General features: G+C 35.8%; 1 protein-coding gene across 1 annotated transcript in view; it reads right to left on the bottom strand.

Annotated features, from left to right (window-relative positions):
* LOC306887841 (CUB and sushi domain-containing protein 3-like) overlaps nucleotides 1-25,394 on the bottom strand; it is a gene marked incomplete at both ends in the record, with an annotated part of 269,530 nt that overhangs the window by 142,148 nt on the left and 101,988 nt on the right. The window contains 5 exons of the mRNA XM_079445841.1: nucleotides 12,757-12,948; nucleotides 18,432-18,588; nucleotides 18,870-19,039; nucleotides 19,998-20,186; nucleotides 24,508-24,723. Of these exons, the coding sequence (XP_079301967.1) occupies nucleotides 12,757-12,948; nucleotides 18,432-18,588; nucleotides 18,870-19,039; nucleotides 19,998-20,186; nucleotides 24,508-24,723 (924 nt within the window). The remainder of the gene's footprint in view (nucleotides 1-12,756; nucleotides 12,949-18,431; nucleotides 18,589-18,869; nucleotides 19,040-19,997; nucleotides 20,187-24,507; nucleotides 24,724-25,394) is intronic.

Below are 25,394 nucleotides of genomic sequence, written 5' to 3' on the forward strand. Positions count from 1 at the left end.
TGTGAGGTGACTGCATAACCACGGAGTCATTTGCTGTTGCAAGCAATACAGTGATGAAATGAATAAGAGTACATTCATTATCAAAGGCCTCAATTATTGTTGAATTAGTCGCACATCAACATTTACAGTTTACATTTTCCCATACCACGAATGCTGTAACAGCATTGCCACTGCAGTCAACAGTGTAATCTGTAGACAAATGTTGCAATTATGACAGTGTTTGTAGTAAGTGTTACTGTGGACAAAGGAATAAACCTAAACCAACAGGTGGTGTAACACTTACAGCAAAGGGTCAGATATAGAAAATGCCACAGTTGTAGGCACAGCTGCATTTAGGCATAAGAGTTATACAGTTGAGGCAAGGGATTTGTTAAAGTTCAAAAGGGTCATCATTGGTCATGTGAATGTAACTGTAATTTACAAGTATAGCCAGACATGTACACACCTTCTCTGTACTCCTAAACCTAACCCTATTTTAACTATAAATTCATATGGAAATTATAGGTGAATAGTGAATGGCACAGATGTACCTGACCCTGGTTTTGAGCATAAGTGAAAACACAATTTTACCAATTACTTACATGTAACAGCCTAAAAAATAAAAATCAATACATATTTGCTATCTTTTGTTTAAAACATTTTTTTTTCTACAGTTACAACGTTGTTTGACGTCTCTATGTTGCTTTGTTCGTGATTGGTTAATCTGAATGTCATCCAGGAATCTGACCAATGACAGCAGGGCACGCCTCCTCCCGCTCAGATTTGAATATTGAGCTCAGTCGTTACAGCAGCTCTGTTTATCTGCAGTCCTGCTCCGTTCAGTGCTCTAGGAATGGCTTTCACATGATTGTCTCATATCTGACAGATGAGTTATTATTTTGACCGATTTTGAGTTATGCGGTGTCGATTGAGAACACAGACACAATGGCTATGGACACATAATGGAAACACAGAAGGTAAGTACCTCTTATAAATGTTTTTTTGTTACTGTTAAAGTGATATGATAATCGCGATGACATAATCTGTTACTGTGTTTTGTTATTATGTTTTAATACTGTCCAGATAAGGCTGTGTGACGATGTCTTGGGCGTGATTAAAAGTGACTCGTTGTTGTTGTTTTTATATTGCGAAATGTAAATATATCCGCGTAGCGTTAGTACTAGTTCTGGAGGTTTATGTAATAGATACATACACATGAATGACAGAATAAATAGCGGGAGCTGGACCTTAATATGAGTTAAGTACTGAAGGCCGCCTTTTGCTGATCTTATTTTTAATAACAGAATGAAATAGTAAAAATAACGATATTGTTATTTTATTGTAAAATAAAATGTCTCACTCTGGAACATGAACAACTGACATGTGTTCAACAGAGAGATCATGAAAGCACCTGAAGAATACTATGTAAACCATGCGTTCGGATCCAACTTACTGCTAGCTGCTAAGTGTTTGTATAAAGCTGGTGAGTAGCCAAACTTTCTGTAAGCCTGTCTGTCTCTGTCAGTAAGTCAACAATTACTATTGTTTTATTAAACCTGTTAAATATTTGTGTGTGTGTGTGTGTGTTTTCCCTCTCATGGTCCAGAGGTTTTGGGATTGAAAATCTTCTGCCATATGATCTTCTGTAAAAGTGAGTATTCATAATACTTTAATGATCATGTGCCGTTATATGTGAACATGGGCAAAGCAGGCAAACTCTGCACCAAGGCACCACTCTGATTCAAACTTAATTCTTGAGTTTAGCTCACTCAAAATCAAAACTCCCTCATCATTTTCTAACCCTCATGTCTTTTTTAATCTTCTTTTGTGTTCCACAGAAAAAAAAAGTCAGTTATGCAGGTTGGAAAAGATATAAGTGAGTAAATGATGACATAATTTGCATCATATCCACCTTATTCTTCACATAAAAATGGCCCATTTATAGATTTTATGGGTCTTGCTTCCAGATATTTTTACTTTTTTAGCTGTACAGAACTGCTCGTTTAGGTGCTTGATATTGCAAATTGGTTTGTCATACCATATTATTTTAGTGTATTATCTTAATTATGAACACACTGGTTTGTAATACAAACAGTTTTACTATTTACTGCATGTTGTTATTGTTATTTAAGGCTAATGAACTTGAAGTCTCGCCCATAGGCTTACTTCTGCGTTTAGGAATAAGGTGGATGAAGTATGAAGATACTTGAGTAATTTAATGATCTCCTCAAGTACATTTGTTAGACATCACCCACGTGTGATAGAAAAGCAGTGTAAACAGATTAATAATTTTATTAGTTAAAAATATACAGGTATTAGCATTTTAGCAATTGATAAAAATATTATATTTATTTTTTTAGTGTACTAATTGCCATTTTTTTTACATCTGGGAAAAGTTGTTATTTGTTGCGAATACTCATTTCTTTATTTGTATTTCCTGTAGCTCAAATAGTAGAGCATGGCGCTAGCAACGCCAAGATCATGGGTTCGATTCCCAGGGAAAGCAAGAGCTGATAAAATGTAGAAACTGTAACTTGAATGCAGTGTAAGCCGCTTTGGATAAAAGCGTCTGCTAAATGTAAATGTATTTATAATTACAAGTAGGGTTAACTTGTAACTTGCTCAAGGGTACCTCAAGCCCTGTTTACACTAGTGGGTTTCCTGCCAGGACTGAGACTCGAACCCATGACCTTCAGGCTACGAGTCTGCCTCTCTAACCATTAGGTCACAGCTAAATAATTAAATTAGTCAGAATATCTCAATGTCAAATGTTGTTTAAAGAAAAGGTACATAAATGGAATCCTCCTTTTTAAGGACTTTTCAATAAATCTGTCGTCTTTTTTTTTTTTATTTAACCCCCAGATGCAGCAAGGATCCAGCTGATTACTTCAGATTTGGAGGACTGCTCTTTATCTACTGTGTCTGTCACTTCTGGTGCAGAATCATGGACCTTTATTTGTATGTTTTGATTTTACTTTTTATTACACTTGTGTAGCTAGTATTCAGGATTAAAATACAATGTAATTTTTTTCCACATATATTATCAGAGCTATATTGGAGCCCAAAAGGGTCAATCGAATATTGATAAAAACACTATAAACCTGATTGGGATAATACAAGCTAAAGTACAGTTCCCTGCACAATCTTTTTCAAAGAAAAAAATTATGATACTAACCCTAATTTTTTCAATTGCTTCTCAAGAATTCCTCTTCAGGAAATTTGTTTACACAAATTTACATCTGAATAATGAAACAGTTTTAAAGAGATACTCCACCCCAAAATGAAAATTTTGTCATTAATCAATTACCACCATGTCGTTCCAAACCCATAAAAGCTTTGTTCGTCTTCTGAACACAATTTAAGATATTTTGGATGAAAACCGGGAGGCTTGTCAATGTCCCATTGACTGCCAAGTACATTACACAGTCAAGGTCCAGAAAAGTATGAAACACATCGCCAGAATACTCCGTCTGCCATCAGTGGTTCAATCATTATGTTATGAAGCGACAAGAATACTGTTTGTGTCAACGTAGCGCCATTTTGGAGATTACGCCCTGGACACAAAATGTGTACACTCTTCTGTATCAGCCTCGACACAGGGATGCGTCTTCTGCGTTGATTTATGCTTTGATTTGAACGCAAACAGCGCATCCCTGTGTCAAGGCTGATACAGAAGAGTGTATGTGTTTTGCGTCCAGGGCATAATCTCCAAAATGGCGCTGTGCTGATGCAGAGGAGACGTTACGGTGCCTAATTGTTGAATAAAGTCATTATTTTTGTTGTATTTCTATATAAAAAGTATTCTCATCGCTTCATAACATTACATAACATATTCTGACAATGTGTTTCATACTTTTCTGGACCTTGACAGTGTAATTTACTTGGCAGTCAATGGGACAGACACAAGCCTCCCGGGTTTCATCCAAAATATCTTAAATTGTGTTCCGAAGATGAATGAAGCTTTACAGGCTTGGAACGACATGGGGGTAAGTGATTAATGACAATTTTCATTTTGGGGTGGAGTATCCCTTTAAGCCTGGAATACACTACACGACTTTTAAAAATCTGAACAGATTTTTAAAACACCAGGCATCATACACTTACCGATTTTGTAAATAATGACAAAGGAAAGCTGGGCATCATATATAATTAGGCCTGGAATACACTACACGTTTTTTGTCCTGATTTTCTGCCAATTTACAGTCTGGAGAAGTTGACACTAGTTGCCGAAAGTCAGAGCCAATCTGCAGATTTGATAGTTGACCGATTCAACAGAAAATCGTATAGTGTATGATAGTCACAGACTCCGGTTTTTTAGCTTCAGACTCAGATTCTATCCAGTTGGAGGATATCAAAAATGTTTGATATTTTCAGCCGATTTTAGAACGTATATTGTTTCCATTTGTCACGCGTCTCCAAGGCTCATGTTTCTGAGTGAGTTTGTTGTGCTCGGAACAACTTTAAAGTCTGGTAGTGTATGATCCTCGGTCATGTAGTGTATGATGCCCAGTTTTCCTTTGTCACGATTTACAAAGTCAGTATACAGCCAGGTCCATAAATATTGGGACATCGACACAATTCTAACATTTTTGGCTCTATACACCACCACAATGGATTTCAAATGAAACAAACAAGATGTGCTTTAACTGCAGACTGTCAGCTTTAATTTGAGGGTATTTACATCCAAATCAGGTGAACGGTGTAGGAATTACAACAGTTTGCATATGTGCCTCCCACTTGTTAAGGGACCAAAAGTAATGGGACAGAATAATAATCAAATCAAACTTTCACTTTTTAATACTTGGTTGCAAATCCTTTGCAGTCAATTACAGCCTGAAGTCTGGAACGCATAGACATCACCAGACGCTGGGTTTCATCCCTGGTGATGCTCTGCCAGGCCTCTACTGCAACCGTCTTCAGTTCCTGCTTGTTCAGTTTTGTCTTCAGCAAGTGAAATGCATGCTCAATCGGATTCAGGTCAGGTGATTGACTTGGCCATTGCATAACAGTCCACTTCTTTCCCTTCAAAAACTCTTTGGTTGCTTTTGCTTTGCTTTGGGTCATTGTCCATCTGCACTGTGAAGCGCCGTCCAGTGAGTTCTGAAGCATTTGGCTGAATATGAGCAGATAATATTGCCCGAAACACTTCAGAATTCATCCTGCTGCTTTTGTCAGCAGTCATATCATCAATAAATACAAGAGAACCAGTTCCACTGGCAGCCATACATGCCACGCCATGACACTACCACCACCATGCTTCACTGATGAGGTGGTATGCTTAGGATCATGAGCAGTTCCTTTCCTTCTCCATACTCTTCTCTTCCCATCTCTCTGGTACAAGTTGATCTTGGTCTCATCTGTACATAGGATGTTGTTCCAGAACTGTGAAGGCTTTTTTAGATGTCGTTTGGCAAACTCTAATCTGGCCTTCCTGTTTTTGAGGCTCACCAATGGTTTACATCTTGTGGTGAACCCTCTGTATTCACTCTGGTGAAGTCTTCTCTTGATGGTTGACTTTGACACACATACACCTACCTCCTGGAGAGTGTTCTTGATCTGGCCAACTGTTGTGAAGGGTGTTTTCTTCACCAGGGAAAGAATTCTTCGGTCATCCACCACAGTTGTTTTCCATGGTCTTCCGGGTCTTTTGGTGTTGCTGAGCTCACCGGTGCGTTCCTTCTTTTTAAGAATGTTCCAAACAGTTGTTTTGGCCACGCCTAATGTTTTTGCTATCTCTCTGATGGGTTTGTTTTGTTTTTTCAGCCTAATGATGGCTTGCTTCACTGATAGTGACAGCTCTTTGGATCTCATCTTGACAGTTGACAGCAACAGATTCCAAATGCAAATAGCACACTTGAAATTAACTCTGGACATTTTATCTGCTCATTGTAATTGGGATAGTGAGGGAGTAACACACACCTGGCCATGGAACAGCTGAGAAGCCAATTGTCCCATTACTTTTGGTCCCTTAACAAGTGGGAGGCACATATGCAAACTGTTGTAATTCCTACACCGTTCACCTGATTTGGATGTAAATACCCTCAAATTAAAGCTGACAGTCTGCAGTTAAAGCACATCTTGTTCGTTTCATTTGAAATCCATTGTGGTGGTGTATAGAGCCGAAAATGTTAGAATTGTGTCGATGTCCCAATATTTAAGGACCTGAATGTATGTATGATGCATAGTGTTTTAAAAATCTGTTCAGATTTGAAAAGTCATGTAGTGTAATCCCGCCTTTAGAATTAATAGTCGTTTGAAACTTGTAGATATTTTGTATTTCTTGTGCTGAGAATATTTAATTCAACTCATTAACTTCTCCTCAAACTGTTCTGTTAATTGGTACAGTATTTTAAATGTTGAAATGTATTTGAAATGTATTTCCTTTCAAATTTGCACTGTTTTACTTCAAAAACTGAATGATTGCATTTTCAGTTTTGTACAGTATATGTAGAGACTTTGTATTTTGTCTTTCAAAATAAAACTTTTAATTTACAATTGTCAGCATCCTTTAACACTATAATTTTTTGTTTTTTAATAACCTGTAAAATAAGAAGTGTTTCTCTGTAGAACGTTTAGACTAGTATTTTACTTTTAGCACTTTATTGAATGCGTTTGATCATAATAATCTAGGAAAATCTGTGAAAGGACAGTGTTCCTCTGTACACGGTTTAGTGATATCACTTTATTTAATTGGTCAGTAAAAAATCCATAAAATAACAGTTTTACACTGTTAAAAAAAAATAAAGAAACGGTCAAATGACTGGCAGTAACGGTTGCCAAACATAAAACTGAAGTAAATAAAAAATGGGACAAACCACGCTCATATTGATGTAATGTGGAATACCATTCATTTGCCTTAAATATGGGATGATTCTATGTTAATGTCAAGCCTTGTTTGCAAATTTGTGCTAATATTGCCAACTTACAAAATAATGACAGACTGCTGATGTTACTGAACTCATAGTGTGAAATATCCAAAAACATTGCTTTTGGTACCATATAAGAGTCATAATTTGCTCAGTCAGTTGTTTGTTCTCTCACTTTTGTGTACATACAACAGACCCAAGTAAATGTTTGAAATTGTGCAATATCAGTTTTGTCTTCAGAAGATAAAAGCATAGCAATTTGGGTGGGCCCATGATCTTCCATCTAGCACCACAGTAGAACCAATGTGACATCTACATTAGATATGACAAACCTAACACAAACTATAACAAGCGGTTCATAATGTGTTATGTATAATTAATTATTTGGACATTTAACTCCTCTTCCTTTTGTATTCACAGGTTGATAACAAATGTGGTAATGGCCAGTTTCGATAGGGATGTAATGCAATGTTTGTCCACTGTTGGAGGCTGACAAAAATCAGGTTGACATCAGAATTTAATGTAAGATTGACGTCAACCTCTAATGTTGGATAGATGTTGCATTTTTCATTCTGACGTCAATCTGACGTTGGGTTCTGACATCAATCTGACGTTGGGTTCTGACGTCAACCTGATTTTCATTTTCAACCAAAATACAACGTCTGTCCAACGTTGGGTTCTGACGTCAATCTGACGTTGGGTTCTGACGTCAACCCGATTTTCATTTTCAACCAAAATACAACGTATGTCCAACGTCGGAGATTGACGTCAATCTGACGTTGGGTTTAGACGTCAACCCGATTTTCATTTTCAACCAAAATACAACGTCTGTCCAACGTTGGGTTCTGACGTCAATGTGACGTTGGGTTCTGACGTCAACCCGATTTTCATTTTCAACCAAAATACAACGTCTGTCCAACGTTGGGTTCTGACGTCAATCTGACGTTGGGTTCTGACGTCAACCCGATTTTCATTTTCAACCAAAACACAACGTCTGTCCAACGTTGGGTTCTGACGTCAATCTGACGTTGGGTTCTGACGTTGGGTTCTGACGTCAACCCGATTTTCATTTTCAACCAAAATACAACGTCTGTCCAACGTCGGAGATTGACGTCAATCTGACGTTGGGTTCTGACATCAATCTGACGTTGGGTTCTGACGTCAACCTGATTTTCATTTTCAACCAAAATACAACGTCTGTCCAACGTTGGGTTCTGACGTTGGGTTCTGACGTCAATCTGACGTTGGGTTCTGACGTCAATCTGACGTTGGGTTCTGACGTCAACCCGATTTTCATTTTCAACCAAAATACAACGTCTGTCCAACGTCGGAGATTGACGTCAATTTGACGTTGGGTTTTGACATCAGTCTGACGTTGGATTCTGACGTCAACCCGATTTTCATTTTCAACCAAAATACAACGTCGGAGATTGACATCAACCTGACGTTGGGTTCTGACGTCAACCCGATTTTCATTTTCAACCAAAATGCAACGTCTGTCCAACGTTGGAGATTGACGTCAATCTGACGTTGGGTTCTGACGTCAACCCGATTTTCATTTTCAACCAAAATACAACGTCTGTCCAACGTTGGAGATTGACGTCAATCTGACGTTGGGTTCTGACATCATTCTGACGTTGGGTTCTGACGTCAATATGACGTTGGGTTCTGACGTCAACCCGATTTTCATTTTCAACCAAAATGCAACGTCTGTCCAACGTCGGAGATTGACGTCAATCTGAAGTTGGGTTCTGACGTCAATATGACGTTGGGTTCTGACGTCAACCCGATTTTCATTTTCAACCAAAATACAACGTCTGTCCAACGTCGGAGATTGACGTCAACATGACGTTGGGTTCTGACGTCAACCCGATTTTCATTTTCAACCAAAATACAACGTCTGTCCAACGTTGGGTTCTGACGTCAATCTGACGTTGGGTTCTGACGTCAACCCGATTTTCATTTTCAACCAAAATACAACGTCTGTCCAACGTCGGAGATTGACGTCAATCTGACGTTGGTTTCTGACGTCAATCTGACGTTGGTTTCTGACGTCAATCTGACGTTGGTTTCTGACGTCAATCTGACGTTGGGTTCTGACGTCAATCTGACGTTGCGTTCTGACGTCAACCCGATTTTCACTTTCAACCAAAATACAACGTCTCTCCGACGTTGGGGTCCAACGTCAATCTGACGTCATATTGACGTCCGGTGCCTGCTGGGATGAAATCACAATTCTGATGACTTCTCTCATTATGAGACATAAACTTAAAATTGCTAGTTATAAAGTCCAATTCTGAGGAAAAAATTAAGTTCACAATTCAGACATTTTTTATAATCGCAAGTTTATATCTCACAATTCTGACTTTATAACTAGCAGCTGTGTGATATAAACTCAGAATTGCAAGAAATAAACTTGCATTTCTGAGAAAAAAGCAAAAAAGTTTATATTTCAAGTTTATTTAGTATATATTTATATTATTTTTACTTTATTGTGAGTTTATCTCACAAATCTAACAGTACAACTCACATTTTATTCTACCACAAAATTCGGAGAAAGTCAGAATTGTGAGAAAAGTCGCAAAAAATAACATTTTATTTTTATTTATTTTTATTCAGTGGAGGAAACAAGCTTCCATAGTTATAAATAAATAAATAACAATTTCAAGATCTTAAGGTTTCAGATGGGCAATACTAATCGGCACAATCTGCATAGTTGGGCAGCTGACAAATAATATGCACTTTTATCAAGATATAATTAAAAAAGTTATACATAAGAAAATATGTTTTTATGTGCTATAACTGGTTTGAAGTTTTTGTAGTTCAAGTGGTCATGCAGCACGACAAATTGTTTTTAAGTATAAATAATCCATGTGGTCTCTCAATTAATTTAGGGTCATAAAAACAGCATGCTGGATAATTAAGAATTTATACAACAATAAAATCATGCCACCTGAGGGTAGAGCAACCCATATAGCCATGCTTAATAAGTATGAAAGTACCCAAAACATACTTATACTGATTACCAGCAAACAATATGCTTTAACTGGCTAATGCCTTGCAGGGAAAACTAGTGGGAGAGCATGCAGAATTTGTAAATCTAGTAATTTAATGTGATTAACAGGTTAAGAATTTAGAGCATCTCAGCTGTCTATAATTATGCACCTAGTGGCCAAATCGTCATCCTGGACAACATCCCATTCTGCGAAGTAGCAAACAGCATCCAAAACACAACATATGCTGGTCTTTTCAACATAGTAATTATAAATATTCACTCTCCAAAAAACTTTTTCCCCATGAGTATTTCATGTTTGCACTGTATAAATCTCAAGGCTACGTGGGCAAGAGATTATCTGGTCATTAACAGTGCAAGCTCTTACAAGCACATTAAACTCAGAAATTGAGCAACGAACCAATCTCTGATTAACAATGCAAATTAATCCTTGAACGGCAAAATACAAACACAACCAGTAAACAACTAAGATCGCATTGCTAAGCTAAATGTTTTGTAGTTCTCGACTGACCAAATAGGCAAGCGACACTAAGATGAATTAGTGCATGTTATCAGTCAACAAGAAATCAATGTTGCAACCGACACGCTTAATACACTTTCCTGTTGCACAATTAATTTACTCCAAATTAAAAATAACTCGATAAAGCTCGAAAATTACTTTGCATTTATAACCTACATCTTGAATCTCATAGAAACTAAAAATGTCTTTCAAAAAACTAAGCATATCTTCAAAACATAAAAAATGTATTACCGTATATATAATTATATTGGAATTGCTCAGTTTCTTCTCCAAAATGAATTGTATTTTTGAGGGCCTGAACATGCTTGAAACTCGAACTTTGCACACACACCAGAAGTGGCAAAAATTGACATCCAATATGGCTTTCAGAAGTGGGTGTTGCAAAATGGCTCGATAGCGCCACCTTTAAAATTTCAACGAAGTGCCTCTCAAGCTATGTTTCACAAATACATGTAGGAAATTCAGTAGACACATATGACACACCAATACCTAAAAAAAAAGTCTCTCAGTACAAAATCCGAAACCCAACAGGAAGTCGGTTATTTTGAATTTTCTCTGCATTTGTGCCGTTTTTGCCATTTTCAGGCGTTGTATTTAAACAAACTCCTCCTAGAGATTTAAACAGATCAACATCACATTTTGTCTGTGTAATCTAAAGCCCTAAATTGCAAAGATCTTGAGTTTTTGTTGAAGGGCGTGTATGTGGTGCCCTGACAAACTTTGATGTTTTGCAATGAAACAGGAAGTTGTTATAATTCAGTCCTGTCCTGAACACATTCCCATGTCCATATTCAGTTATAGTCATAGCACCACTTGCTGGCAACAGGAAGTAGCATGTTTTACGCTCTAACAAACTCCTCCTAGAGATTTAATGACATCAACATTATATCTGGTCAGCCTACTCTAAAGGCCCTTGCGGTGTAAAATTGCGAAGATCTTGAGTTTTTGTTAAAGGGTGTGTTTGATGTTTCGGCATGGAAAAGGAAGTTGTTGCCATACAATGTTGGATCTGCCATAAACTTCACACTTTCAATAAGAGTCCTGGCTTGAACACATCTAAAGGCCAATATTCTGACATAATCATAGCGCCACCTGCTGGCAACAGGAAATGTCATGTCTTACACCAACTCAAACATACCATGTTCAATCCGTATTCACCAAACTTCATATGTTTGATAAATGTCCTGGCCTGAAGACATCTATGTGCCAATATTCAGTTATAGTCATAGCGCCACCAGCTGGCAGCAGGAAGTTTGGCACATGTAAATGATATTTTTCCTATATTTACCCCTTTAAATGCATATTGCTCACCGTTCCCTGGGACCCATTCAACGCTGCTTGCAGCTTTAATTTAATTTGTAATTTCTAAATTATACAACTTGATTTGCATGTTAACAGTCAACAACAACAAATGCATTTATAATCTACATCTTGAATGATGAAAAATGTAATACTTTTTAATAAAAGTTTTATAAATTAATTTTAATTTATTCATTCATTTATTTATATATATATATATATATATATATATATATATATAAATAAATATATATGTATATATATATATATATATATATTTATTTATTTATAAATAAAATTCAAATTTAAAATAAAATTTATATTATTATTACAATTTAATTAAAATGTTTTTAATTTTTCAAGGTACATTAACATTATAGTTTGTAAAATAAAATAAAATTATTATGTAAAATGCTGTGAAAGCTGTTAGTTGATGTTACCTAATGCAACTAATGGCAATGAACTGAACCTTACTGTAAAGCATAACTATGGTTTAAATAAAGTTGTCTCAGTACATTAAAATGGGATAAAAGAAAGTACTCAAAATCTGAAAAAATACACGTGTCAGCTTCAGTCTTGTGTTTACATGAAGCAGTCATATAAGGTGAACAAAACAGGGCAATTACACAAATCCTCACAATGCGTTGGGATCAAGGTTTAATTGGGTAAAACGTGTAAGATGGCGAAGGACTAAAAGCAGGCTGTAAACACATCAAACACGGAGCTGCCGGTGCAGGATGCGTGACAGCCACATTCTCGCGGATCAATTATTCACAACAAAAACATGCAAGGTATTTGTAGACACACAACGAACACAGCTGCAACTGCAATTAAGTGGAATCCATGTAAAGATAAATGCTCAGGATTAAGGATGCACATGCCAGTGGCTGTGTTTGGAACAAAACACTAGTTTACTACTTATTGATTACTGTACATAAGGTACACTGCATGTTTTAAATAGTATGTAATGAAAATGCATTGCTGTTTTATATATACACTGCAGATATGTATGGTGGTAAGATATTCTGAATGAAGCCGATGTCTCGTCCTGCTGCATGTAAAGGGTTGCAATGGATTACCTATGCATGAGGGGAGCGGGTGGTCCCATGTCCGTCTCTCGCCCGTCATACATCTCAATATGCTGCCGCCATGGAGACTGTAGCCAGGATCACAGTGATACGTGACCACGCTGCCAGCAAAGTGGCCTTGGTCGCTGACTTTGGATCCAAATTGAGGCACACCGGGTTCGTCACAATGAGAAAGTTCAAAACCTGGAGGAGAAAAGCATGTGAAAAAGGAACATCAGTGGGTGTTTTTAAGTGCTCCCGGGGGCACTTAAAAAAAAACTTTGGTTTTTGAGATTTCAAGATTAATGTTATATGAAGGTCACATATAACATCTTTTAAAACTTATTGCTTGCAAATATCTTACCATGCCTTCATTTTTTTATTCTTTTCATCTTTTATTTATTTATTTTTTACTCATCTCAGTCCCATACTTTTAATCTTAAAACATGAAAATTCCTCTGAAAATATTTTGTAATATTTTTAAAAATGAAAAATTAAATATATAAAAAAAATTATTACTCAGTATTATTTTAGTATCATTGATAGTTAATTATATATATATATATATATATATATATATATAACTATGAATGATATTGTAGTACACTGTAAAAAGTGATAAGTTGACTTAACTTAAAAAAATTGAAGAAACCCCTTGCCTTAAAATTATCAAGTAAATAATAATTAAAAAATTAAGTTAAGGGAATTGTCAGGTTCCCTTAACTTATTTTTTAAATAATTATTTACATGATAATTTTAAGGTAAGGGGTTTCTTCAATTTTTTTAAGTTAAGTCAACTTATCACTTTTTACAGTGTGGTAAATTTTAGTAATTTGTCATTTTTTTTTTTTTTTAACTATTAGTTTTAATACTTATTGTTAAGTTTTATTATTTATTATTATTTATTATTTACTTCAAGTAATAAAAGCATGAAATGTATGGCAACTTACATTTGTAAGCATGTTACAGATTTTTATTATTATTTTATTATATATATATATATATATATATATATATATATATATATATATATATATATATATATATATATATATATATATATATATATATATATTAAACCATTATTTAAAGGGTAATATTAAACATTTTGATATTTATTGGATCAAAATAATTTATTATATAGTTTTACAAAAATTACTCACTTTGAAAATTCCCATCAAACACCAATTGATTCAAATGTTTTTGTACTTGGTTACCAATGAGATTAAAGTACGCTGTAAGTAAAAATCTAACACTGAATGTAAAAAAAAATATATATACATTATTTAGGATAGTAAATTATGCATAAATTACCACAAAAAAGTGTCTATTCCACCACAAAATGCTATCAGACATCAGGAGGGCAAAAAGACAAACCTAAATATATTAGTGAGAGTGTGAAATGTGTGTTTTAAGAATATTTATTTTCTAAACGTTAACATGATCAAAGGTGGCCACAGTTGAAGAAACACCCAACCGACGTGTTACAGACCACCCAGCAATGTGTGGAATTACACCAAGCTGCTGGAGTTCAAAATACAATACAAGACCAGAAGTATGTGCACCCAAACATGCTTGCTGAGCATTTCATTTCAAAACCATGGGTATTAATATGAAGTTGGTCCTTCCTACCGCTACTGTATAAAACTGTCCACTCTTCGGCAATGGTACCAGCAGTACTGTATGTGTAAAGCTAAAAGAGCAAATCCTATTAATCAAAAGGGGTGCCCAGATACTTTTTAATGTGTACAAAGAACAGAGTTAACCTCTGAAATCAACTGAACTGCAGGGCTGCAAAATTATCCCCAAGCCTCCAAATGAAGTTTCCGACTCTCTCCTTTCTGGTTTGTACAATTAAATTCTACAAGCAAACACAATTTCCTGTGTATTTCCAATGTCATATGCAATTACAGTGAACAGGAGCACAAATAATATCATTCCAACCATGTAATCCCAATCAGGTCTTAACGAGAGAATGATACAGCTAATTAATTCATTAAAACTAGGTGTGGGTGAAAGAATCACAATCCAAGCCCACCAGGAGTTACCATCCCAGCGGACCGACATGCGGCGTTATGAAATTCACTTTGAGTCTGCATAATGTAATCTTGTTATGCACATAAAACAAAGAAATAAATCCACAGCCATAATAATATTCACATTTATATGAACATGCAGCCTGATAATACTGCGAGACAATAACACGAGCAATACTGTGCCTGCTAATTAAGACTTTATTGACAGGAGATGAAAATACAGAGGATGTTATAGAGAGTTTATGGATAACTGTGGATTTATTCAGCTGTCTTATTCTTATCAAATCAGACAGCACTAGCAGAATTATCGCATTCATGTTATTGACACACAGTAAAGAGTACAGTAATTTTGACTACTGGCTTAAACTCTGCAGCTTGTTCTGCCCACTTCAACATGTACCGGCCACCACTACATGTGTCAGTATATAAGTAATAAGCTGAGAGTTTATGATAGACTTAACAAAAGTTGGAAATAATGGAGAAAAAAAAAGCTTCAGAAATGAAAAAGCATCTTATGTTCACCAAGGCTGTATTAATTTGATTAAAATACATTAAAAGATTAATAGTGTGAAATATTATTACCATTTTAATATAATTTATTCTTGTGATGACCAAGCTGACTTTTCAGAAAACATTCTAATATGATGACTTGGTGATCAAGAAACATTTCTTATTTTTAAGAATGCTGAAAGCAGTTTTTGTAGCTTAATAGTTTTTTTGTGGAAACTAACTACATCTGAATTTACATTTTATTTAATGCATTATCTATTATAAAACATAATATTTAATGTATGATAGTTTTTTTATACACTTGTTACTAGAAAAAAATATATTATAGTATAATATAACATAATATAATATAATTATTTGGGCAAACTGTTTTGATATTTAATATGTGGATTTTTTATTTTATTCTTTTTATGCTGTTTGCTACAGGAAATATAATATAAGATATTACAATATAATATAATAATCTGGGCAAATGATTCCTTGAAAATATATATTTTTAGTTTTTTCATATTTACCTTTTTTAATGCTGATGCTACTGGAAATTATTTATTCTATTTTATTCTATTCTATTAAAAAATATATACTAACTGAATTTATACATGTGCAAAATATTCCTTTAAAAGATACATTGTTCGATAATATTTCATGTTTGATGCTAGATACTGGATATTATTTTATATAAAATTATATTTTCTATTCTATTATTTGATTTGATTTGATTTTATATTACATGAAACAAATCAACTAACGGGGCAGTTGTGGCCTAATGGATAGAGAGTTGGACTTGTAACCTGAAGGTCATGGGTTCGAGTCTCAGGCCCAGCAGGGATTGTAGGTGGGGGGAGTGAATAACCAACACTCTCTCCACCCTCAATACCACGACTGAGGTGAGACCCTTGAGCAAGGCACCGAACCCCCATCTGCTCCCCGGGCGCCACAGCATTGGCTGCCCACTGCTCCGGGTGTATGTTCACTACTGTGTGTACACTTGGATGGGTTAAATGCAGAGCACAAATTGCTTGACCTCACCATACTTGACCACACACCCCTTCTCCTAAGTTAAATGGCGTGCAACTAAATATGGAGAACTATTCCTTTAAAATACACTTTGTTCTGAGTTCTCACTTTTTCTTTTTAGCAGAGCTATGGTCAAAATCTAAATGCATGGGATGTAATTTAGCATGTTATCTGTGCCTGATAGACAAATGAGAGGCTGTTAGTGCCACACACTAGGCAGCACTGGGCATTAGTAAGTCACTCCTCTATTGTGAAAGAGCAGAAGCGGTGCTCAGTACCGCCGTTAACCTCATTCTCACTCATGTTTTCCTTACACTGGGACGTTACCGTTACACTACAACCAGCTATAATCCTGCTGCAGAGCCTGTGCACGCTTTATGATTAAGATATCAAATAATACGGCACTGTGAACACATTAAAAAACTTCTCATGAGAAAAGAAAAACCTATAATTTCAAACAAAGGAAATTAAGAGTCTCTGTGCTTTCTCAATGGCACTAATAATCCATGCATAAGATGCTGCTAATTCAAAGGGTTTCATTACAAAAGCAATAAACTGTGTGTGGTGCAGCGAGTGCTGGGAACAATTATACAGTTCAAGCTGACAATGAAATGAAGATATTAATCCAGAAATGAAAATTAATTGAGCTAATATATTCCGCTGTGAGGTGGTTTATGACACAAAGATTGAGAGGGAGCGGGAAATGTACACACAGCGTCCAAAATGAAATAATTGTTACACTGTATTTCACATTATTATTCTAAATAAACATTTTGTGTAATGACATCTAGATTTAGTTGTAATTACTTTGCTTAGTCGCTCCTGTCATTTACATCCACAATGGTCAGATTATCATTCTTACAATCTAAAACATCCTAAATTTCAGTTCCCATTAAAAGTGTCTTTTAAGTTTCTTACAGTTTTGTAAATCACTTGTATTAACATACAGTAACATTTTATTTACCAAATCCAATTTTTTATGATGTTAGACACTTGGTGAATGTTTATTTTTGAACTATATCAATTCAATGACAGCATCCTAAATATAAACCTTTATATGTAAACTACTGTTAAAAATTTTAGATTAAGATTTTTTTTTTTTTGAAAGAAATTAAGGACACATTCAGCAAGAACACATAAAATTGACCAAAAATTGACAGTAAAGGTATTTATAATGTTAAAAAACAATTTCTTTCTAATTTTCTATTCATCAAAGGATCCTGATACACACAGTTTCCATGAAAATATGAAGCAGCACAATAGTTTTCAACATTGATAATAATCACAAATGGTTTTTTTTAATGCAAATCGGCATATTATAATTATTTCTAAAGTATCATGTGACACCGAAGACTGTAGTAATGATGCTGAAAATTCAGTTTTGCATCAAAGGAATAAATTATATTTTAAAATATATTCAGATAGAAAAATTCTCAATTAAAATAATATTTCACAATATCACTATTTTACTGTATTTTTGATAAAAATAAATGCAGCCTTAGTGAGCATAAGAGACTTATAAAAACAAAAACTAAAAAAATCTTAGGTTTTGAATAAATCTTTAAGAAGACTGTGAAAATGCTGGAACGTTTGCAAGTGTGCAGGAGTTCAATACTCAGACACATTCCCACAGCGAACTCTCATTTATCAGTAAATTATGGTGAAGCATTGTGCTAGAAAAGCCTTTTTAATCGCAACTTTATGAAATCCAGATGGGACTAATAAAAGTACAGTAATTTGCAGTCTTGGTAGGACTGAATTTAATTATCATCAAAGCTCATCAAGTCTGAAATATTAGTGAAACGCTGTTGATGTTACGTGTCCCACTCGATTATTGCTTCTGTTAGCTTGTGGGCGACACTCGACTAGTTTCAGGAGTTTCTGAGCTCTTCACAAGAATTTCAACATCCCAAATGAACTCAACTCAATTGATTTCTGCAGCAAGTGCCTAATGAACACAGGTTGACTTTATTTTCACTTTTCGGTAATAAAAGATACACCACGGAGGCAGCTTGCGAAGGGCTACTTAAGTCATGTAACCTAAGACTGGTTGTGACAGATTAAAGACTGTGTGTGAATTTCTCCAAACAGTGTGGAAGAAAGTAAGAGTACAAGAAGACTTACTGATGTAAACCAGCTTAAAACCCTCGGCCGTATCCTCTTGATCAGAATAAAACTCCAGCCACAGGTGATTTGATGTGCTGGTCAATGACTGACCCAACAAAGAGGAACCCGAGAAACCTCCCAGAACTTCTGCTGTGTTGTCCAGACCATCATACAACTGGGAAAACAGACCAGAAACGTCTATAGAGTTTGTCAGCTAATGAAATATGTCCTAAGTACGTTTTAGTAATGTTATGAAAACGTTATTTCTGAATGTTCTCGGGTTGCCGGGTTTGTGTTAAAGTGTTGCTAAGCAAATAATACACTGCTTTACGCATTAAAATGCATTGCAGTACATTTTCAATTAAATTAATTGTTTTTGGTATGGTGTTTTTAGAATCAACTGAATACAACTTGCACGCTTGTACAAACTGGCATGGGAGTATAGGCAATATTCACCTTGAGAACGTCACCTTGAGCCAGATTAAAGGTGCTAGCTGAGATGTTGATTCCTTTTCCTGACTGTACTTGAATGTTGTAGATGCACTCGTGGTTGTTCTCGTAATTGCGGGGGTAGTTTGGGGACAACAGGACACCGGCATTCTTGGAAACGGTTGAGCCACACTCAGCTACGGACAATGGGGAACCGTAGTGACATAGTGGAAAAGCAATGCGTAAAAAGTGTCAATTTGGAGAAACAAAGGACAAAGCAAAAAATTAGGTATGCAGAAAGACAACATATCATCTAAACATGCAGTAGATAAAAAAAAAACACATTGAACAACATTTGGTCACTCATTAGTTGCATTAGAGTCAGTACTGTATCAATGCAATGCGCTCAACTTCACCTTCCATTTTCAACATATAAAGAAAAATAATCCGCAGTTTCTTTTTCATGACTTGTTATTTGATTACACTGCCAAAGGGTTAGAAATTGTACTCAATGCATGCTGCATACTATTGAAGTACTATTTTAATAATAAGTAGTATATAGTATACAATAAGTACACTGAAAAAAAATAATAATTTTTCTAAATAAAAGAATATAATTGGAGTACATTTTAAAAGAAAGTACTTTTTTTAAATGCCAAATAACCGTATTTACTTCCAAAACTAGATGCAAATCACTAAATTAAACATGAAACTTATTTGCATGTTATAACAATTACGATATCACCATTTAAAATGTATGCTTTTTAAAGTACTATGCAATAATTAGTACTACAAGTACACTGATTTTTTTTTTTTTGAAGATTATTGGACTACATTTCACTAGAAAATACAATTGCAGTCTTTCTACTTCAGAATTTCACATTTAATTTATTATATCATTCGCCATTTCTTTGTAAATATTTGTGAAATGTACAAGCAATTTTGGAGTGAAAAGTTTTACAAGTAAATTTCTTGTTGGGTGTATAATAGGTATATTAAGTAGTATATTGTGAAGCAAGCTTTGAGTAGTACACTACGACTCCATTTAAAACATACAGTTCAACTCAATACTCTGTCTTCGTTGAGCTCAAATGCAACCATGGAGACTTGTCAAACTCTAGACATCCAAGCGAATGAGAGCAGCTGACCACGTACCCACACACCTTGGCAGAGGTGCACTCCATATGCGCCGCCCACCGCCCAGGCAAGTGATTTCTCGAGCACCCTGCAGGCGGTAACCAAGGTCACAGGAGAACGTCAGGGTGTCGCCGATGCCAAATCTGCCACCGCTGTGTCTGCCAAACTGGGGAACACCAGGGTCCTCACATGGCTCCAAATCATATTCTGAACAAAACAAACAGGCACAAAAGTTTAGCCGGAAACTTTCCTAGATGACCTCATTTGCTGATGCATTATTTTATACAGGCTGAAATTTATTGTATGCTAAAACATATTACAATATGGCTTGCAGGATGTGACAAACAAAACTTATGTAAACAGTAAAAGGAATAACTAAAGGAATTAATTCTGAAACCTTGTGAGCTGCTGACGTAGGCAGTATTTTAAAGGAATAGTTCACCCAGAATTTAATATGCACAGAAAATGTTCTTATCCTCAGGCCATCCAAGATGTAGATGAGTTTGTTTCTTCATTGTGTTACGTCCGTAAGGACGTTTATAGTATTGGTGTGTGTGTGTGGTGTATGTTCTCTTTTCCGTCCTGTCTGTTTCTCTTACTCTCGTTTTCTTAGGTTGTTGCTGGTTGGCTATATGGCTTGTCAGTCAAGACTAACGAGATGAATGGCCACGCCTTGGGAGGCGGGATCTGCATCAGCATGATGAGTGACACCTGGTGAAGAGGATATTTAAAGACCATGCTGCTGCCAGTGTAGAAAGAGCACTTTGTATTGAGAGAACCTTTGTAACGAGAACTTTTGTGAGAGAGACGTTTTGGTTGGAGAAACTGTTGGTGTGTTTTATTTTCGTTACGTTGTTCACATGTATGTTCATTGTGCTTTGTTTTGGCTGTGTCCAAAAACGTTCTCATTCATGATTGTTGCCGTCGACAAAGGAGAAGGGGATAGGTAAGATTGTCACGTGACATACATTGTACACACGTAGTTAACCTTGTCTGTATAAAAACACTAGTTAGGGATTTGTGCCACCCATTGTATTTATGTTTATTAGTTAGTGTAGTTTAGTTAAGACGTCCTAGACGTTGAAGATTGTTTTCTTTGATCTTTTCTTTTTAGCTTAGTGTTAGAAGTTAAATGCGTTAGATAACCTTTTTGCTTATATTATTTTCTTTTGTTTGGCACAATCCATTTTTCCCCTTTTTCCTTTGTGGTTGGGTTTTTGTCATGGTATATTTATTAAACTTATTCAGTGGTCTCTCGTTTTTCTCATCTCACTCAGTGTTGTCTGTGGATGTGTGTCTGGGCTGGTTACATGTGTTCTCTCTCCTCTTAAAAAGCCCTAGACGGGCACGAGCCATAGGAGGGTCGTAACAATTGGAACAGATTTAGAGAAATGTAGCATTACAGCACGTTCACTGATGGATCCTCTGCAGTGAATGGGAGTCCAAACAGCTGATAAATATATAATATACAATAATCCACACGATTCCAGTTCATTAGTGTTTTGTGGATTGAAAATGTATGTGTTTATAATAAACAAACCTATCATTAAGACGTTTTTAACTTGCAGGAATAATATTAGTCCTCTATCCATAATATTGCTTTCTCCAGTGAAAAAGGCATCTCAGATCAAGCACGGTTTACAAGCAAAACCATTCCAAACTTGTTCTAAACAAATATGTTATTGGATTTTGATGTGAGAGGACAACAGGGGATTGACTTTTTCACTGGAGGAGGTGTTATCATGGATTATGGACTACGGATTTTAGTCAGAAGTGACGGTTTAAAGTCAAATCTTCTTAATGATGGATTTGTTTCTTGCAAACACACAGCTTTTTTGCTTCACAGGATGTTAACTGATGGACTGGAGTGGTGTGGATTATTGTGATGGTTTTTATCAGCTGTTTGGACTCTCATTCTGACGGCACCCATTCACTGCAGAGCATCCATTGCTGAGCAAGTGATGTAATGCTACAGTTCTCCAAATCTGTTCTGGAAAACAAACAAACTCATCTACATTTTGGATGGCCTACGTAAATGTTTAGCATTTTTCATTTTTGGATGAACTATTCCTTTAAGAATCATCGATGCACTGTAGATGGTCCAAACAATAAACAGCTTGCACAAAAAAAAAATTTAAAAAAAAAAGCATTTTTTTGCTATTTTCAAAATTGCTATTTAATGTCCAAAAAGTACTGATTGAAAACAGTAAAAAACAAACAAAAAAAGTTGTATCTATTTTTGTGCACTTTGTGTTTTTCTGCTTAAAGGGATGCACTATTAGCTTAGCAACTTGCTAACGTCCCATTATATTGGAAGTGTTTTCAAGTCTTCTTTGCCTGAGGAGTGCTAATTACTGTAGATTATGCAAATATTTAAACTATTGTCAAGTATTTGGCAGAAAAATTGTCACAATAATTGTTATTAAAATGTTTTCAAATTTATTCCTGATAAAAGACACCCAGGTCTTCTTATTGCTTTATTTTAGCATGGCACTTCAGTTTTGATATTCAACCAATGTCTCGTTTAACATCAAATCATGAATCACAGAGTAATCAGAGAGTGAACATTTACCCTGGGTTATCTGCAAACACTCAAACAATCAATTAGAGCTATGATAGGAGCAGTGTGACTCATTTCCACATATGCAAATGATATGCAGAAACGGTTAGCGTACGGCCGCAGCTGCGGTTTCAATTAGATCCTGGTGCTCGGTGCAGAGGAGCAATGAGTTCAGATGTTTGATGGTCGATGGCAATGACGTGAATTGCTTGTTTGTCACTTTTGCTTCCTCTGAGCTCTAATATCAAATTTTCTAATCTATTTAGAAACACAATGTGTTCAGCATATGAAAGCTTCCACCTTGTCACTCTGTGGCTGTATAGAAAATTGAATAGATTTCATATTACGTAAACATATCAGTTCTCGTCCTTGAAATTTCAACATTAATGCTGGAATGTTAATGGTGGAAAGCTTTTGTCTGCAGTTTTACGCCTGATATTTTTTGCATTATGCATGTCTGCTTCTGTCAATCCCATCAATATTCAGTACCAGAAAAAGGTCAACCGCAGTTTTCATTGGGGAATATATATTAGGCTAATACAGGAACTTGGCTTCTGGATAATTGTATGGGTATTCATAACTCAGTCCTTAATTAATGTATATGATGGCTCAGTAAACATGAGCCAAACCCTATGGGCTCTTCTCACAACTTGGCTTTCTATCAGAATGGCATGTCCTCTAACAATGTATCACGTTGACCTAAAAGAAATAGTTGAAAAATGAACAACTGGAAAGCTGTTTTTCCTGTAACCAGTGTTACTTTAGTATTATATACACTGTTATAGTTTTGGTATTATTTAAAATGAGATGTTATTGGCATATTTTCTGTTTCGGTTTCTCGAATATGAGCTCATATTTAGCTGTGAAATATGTTTCTTTTCCACTTTTACGTCAAAAGGTGGATCAACTAATTCCATTAGACGGCAGCCCAGTTTAACTCAGTGCCCAGTGGGTATCCGGTGGTGACCGTGCAGCGCAGCAGGATGATCCAGTGGGGATCTGTGACTAATGAAAAACGCAGCCCAAAGCCAGCTCTAATATCAGCCAGCAGTTCACCGCTAAAGTCTGACAAGAAGACAGCCGGCTACACTGATAAGACTCTCAGACTCTCAATAAGCCACTGAGATGAAGCTGAAGCTGTTTCCAATTGATTACCTTTATCAATGTACCGAGCACCATCTATATCTAATTGCTGCTATGACTTTTCATAGAAACATGGCTTGTAGGCGCTGATGACGATAGCGACTGCTCTTATCCTAGAATAACCTTCGATATTATCCTCAGATTGGGATTCATTATTAGATCGTATACTAAAGGACAGCTATCACTCTCATTAAAGAAAAAAAATGATTAACCTTTATGTAAATTACTGCACCGTTAGCACATTTTCAAGTGTAAAAGGGTTTATAATTTCACAATTTAGGTAAAAAATGGTTTTACAAACAATCTGCACAGAAAATTGTGAGGATCAATGTTTATGTAACTTGCAAGAATGGTTTATGAATGATCTACAGAAAAATTCAATTTGCTTTGCTCAGAGTAGCTGGCTCTGTTCGTAAACTGTTGCATCAAATTGAAAGCAACAATTTACATAAAATTGTGTGTATTGCATATGCTTTCTATCAGAACATTGTGTCCTCTAACAATGCATCACGCTGACCTTAAAGGAACAGTTTAGTCAAAAAAAGTTCTGCTCTGTTGATGATTTTTGTCCTTTTTTGGTGCTTAGTGAAATGGAAATGGAGCTGTGTAAAAATTCACATTTTTCCTTCCAAAATAACATAGGCATGCACAAAAATTGCATAACTTTCATTTCAGATTAACTATTTATTGTAATTTAGAGTTATTCTTTGCAAAAAAAAAAAAGAGGGAGGGGGGGGGGGGAGAGGTCTTGGTGCAAATGAAACTAATTGATCATAAATAAATAAATGAACTATAAAGTCAAATGGTATACACTGTTTCTTTCACCTGAGAAAGAGATGTTGAAGCCCTGGAAGGAGATGGAAAAGTCAGAGATGAAGCGAAGCTGAGCCTTGAAGTTGCCGTACAGCCCGGCGTTGACTGGCGGGGGTCGTTGCAAACCGGTGAGTCGGGCGAGGGGCCGCACAAAACTGCCATTCTCCGTCAGGAGCAGGTAGTCATGGTGATCCTCCAAGTGAAACGCATGAAACGTGAACTGCACACCTGAGAAGAGGAGGCATCAGATGAGGACACCAATTATTTACTTCTACATCAGGTCAAAAAATGACTAATCAAAAGTAAAAAAACTATGTTTATTGTGATCATTGGATGGGAGACGCGTTCTATAATGTCCTGTGAAGTTGTACTGTTGCATCAACCGAAACAGCAGACTAAAAGATCAATCTTGGTATTTAAGAATCAATATAGATTCATTAAAATTAACATATAAAACTAGAAGTTTTACATCAAGTTTCACACATTTAGTGATTAAAACAACGCTGTATTTGTTCAGTGCACACACGCTGTGTTCAAAAGAGGTGGGTAGTAACAAAGTACACATACTCCCTTACATTTATTTGAGTATATTTTTGGAAAATTTGTACTTTTAAGAGTAGATTTAAAAGTGTTTACTTTATCTTGAGTACAGTTCAACCGAAAAAAAAAAAATCTGTACTTTTACTTCGCTACACTGGGCAACGTTCCTCTCATTACTTAATTTTAATGCAATACATGTTAAAAAATGTGTAGTTTTTTATACCAAGCACGCTGTCTCTTTTTTTCTGGGGCATATGAGCGATGATTCATTCATGAATGAGGCATTCCTTTGAGTGATTCTGTTCAAGACCTTCATCAAACAAGTTGCAAAACAGTCTGAACTGGTTCACAAATCAGTT

Source organism: Barbus barbus, assembly GCF_936440315.1.
Source record: "Barbus barbus genome assembly, chromosome: 21".
Lineage (NCBI taxonomy): Eukaryota > Metazoa > Chordata > Actinopteri > Cypriniformes > Cyprinidae > Barbus > Barbus barbus.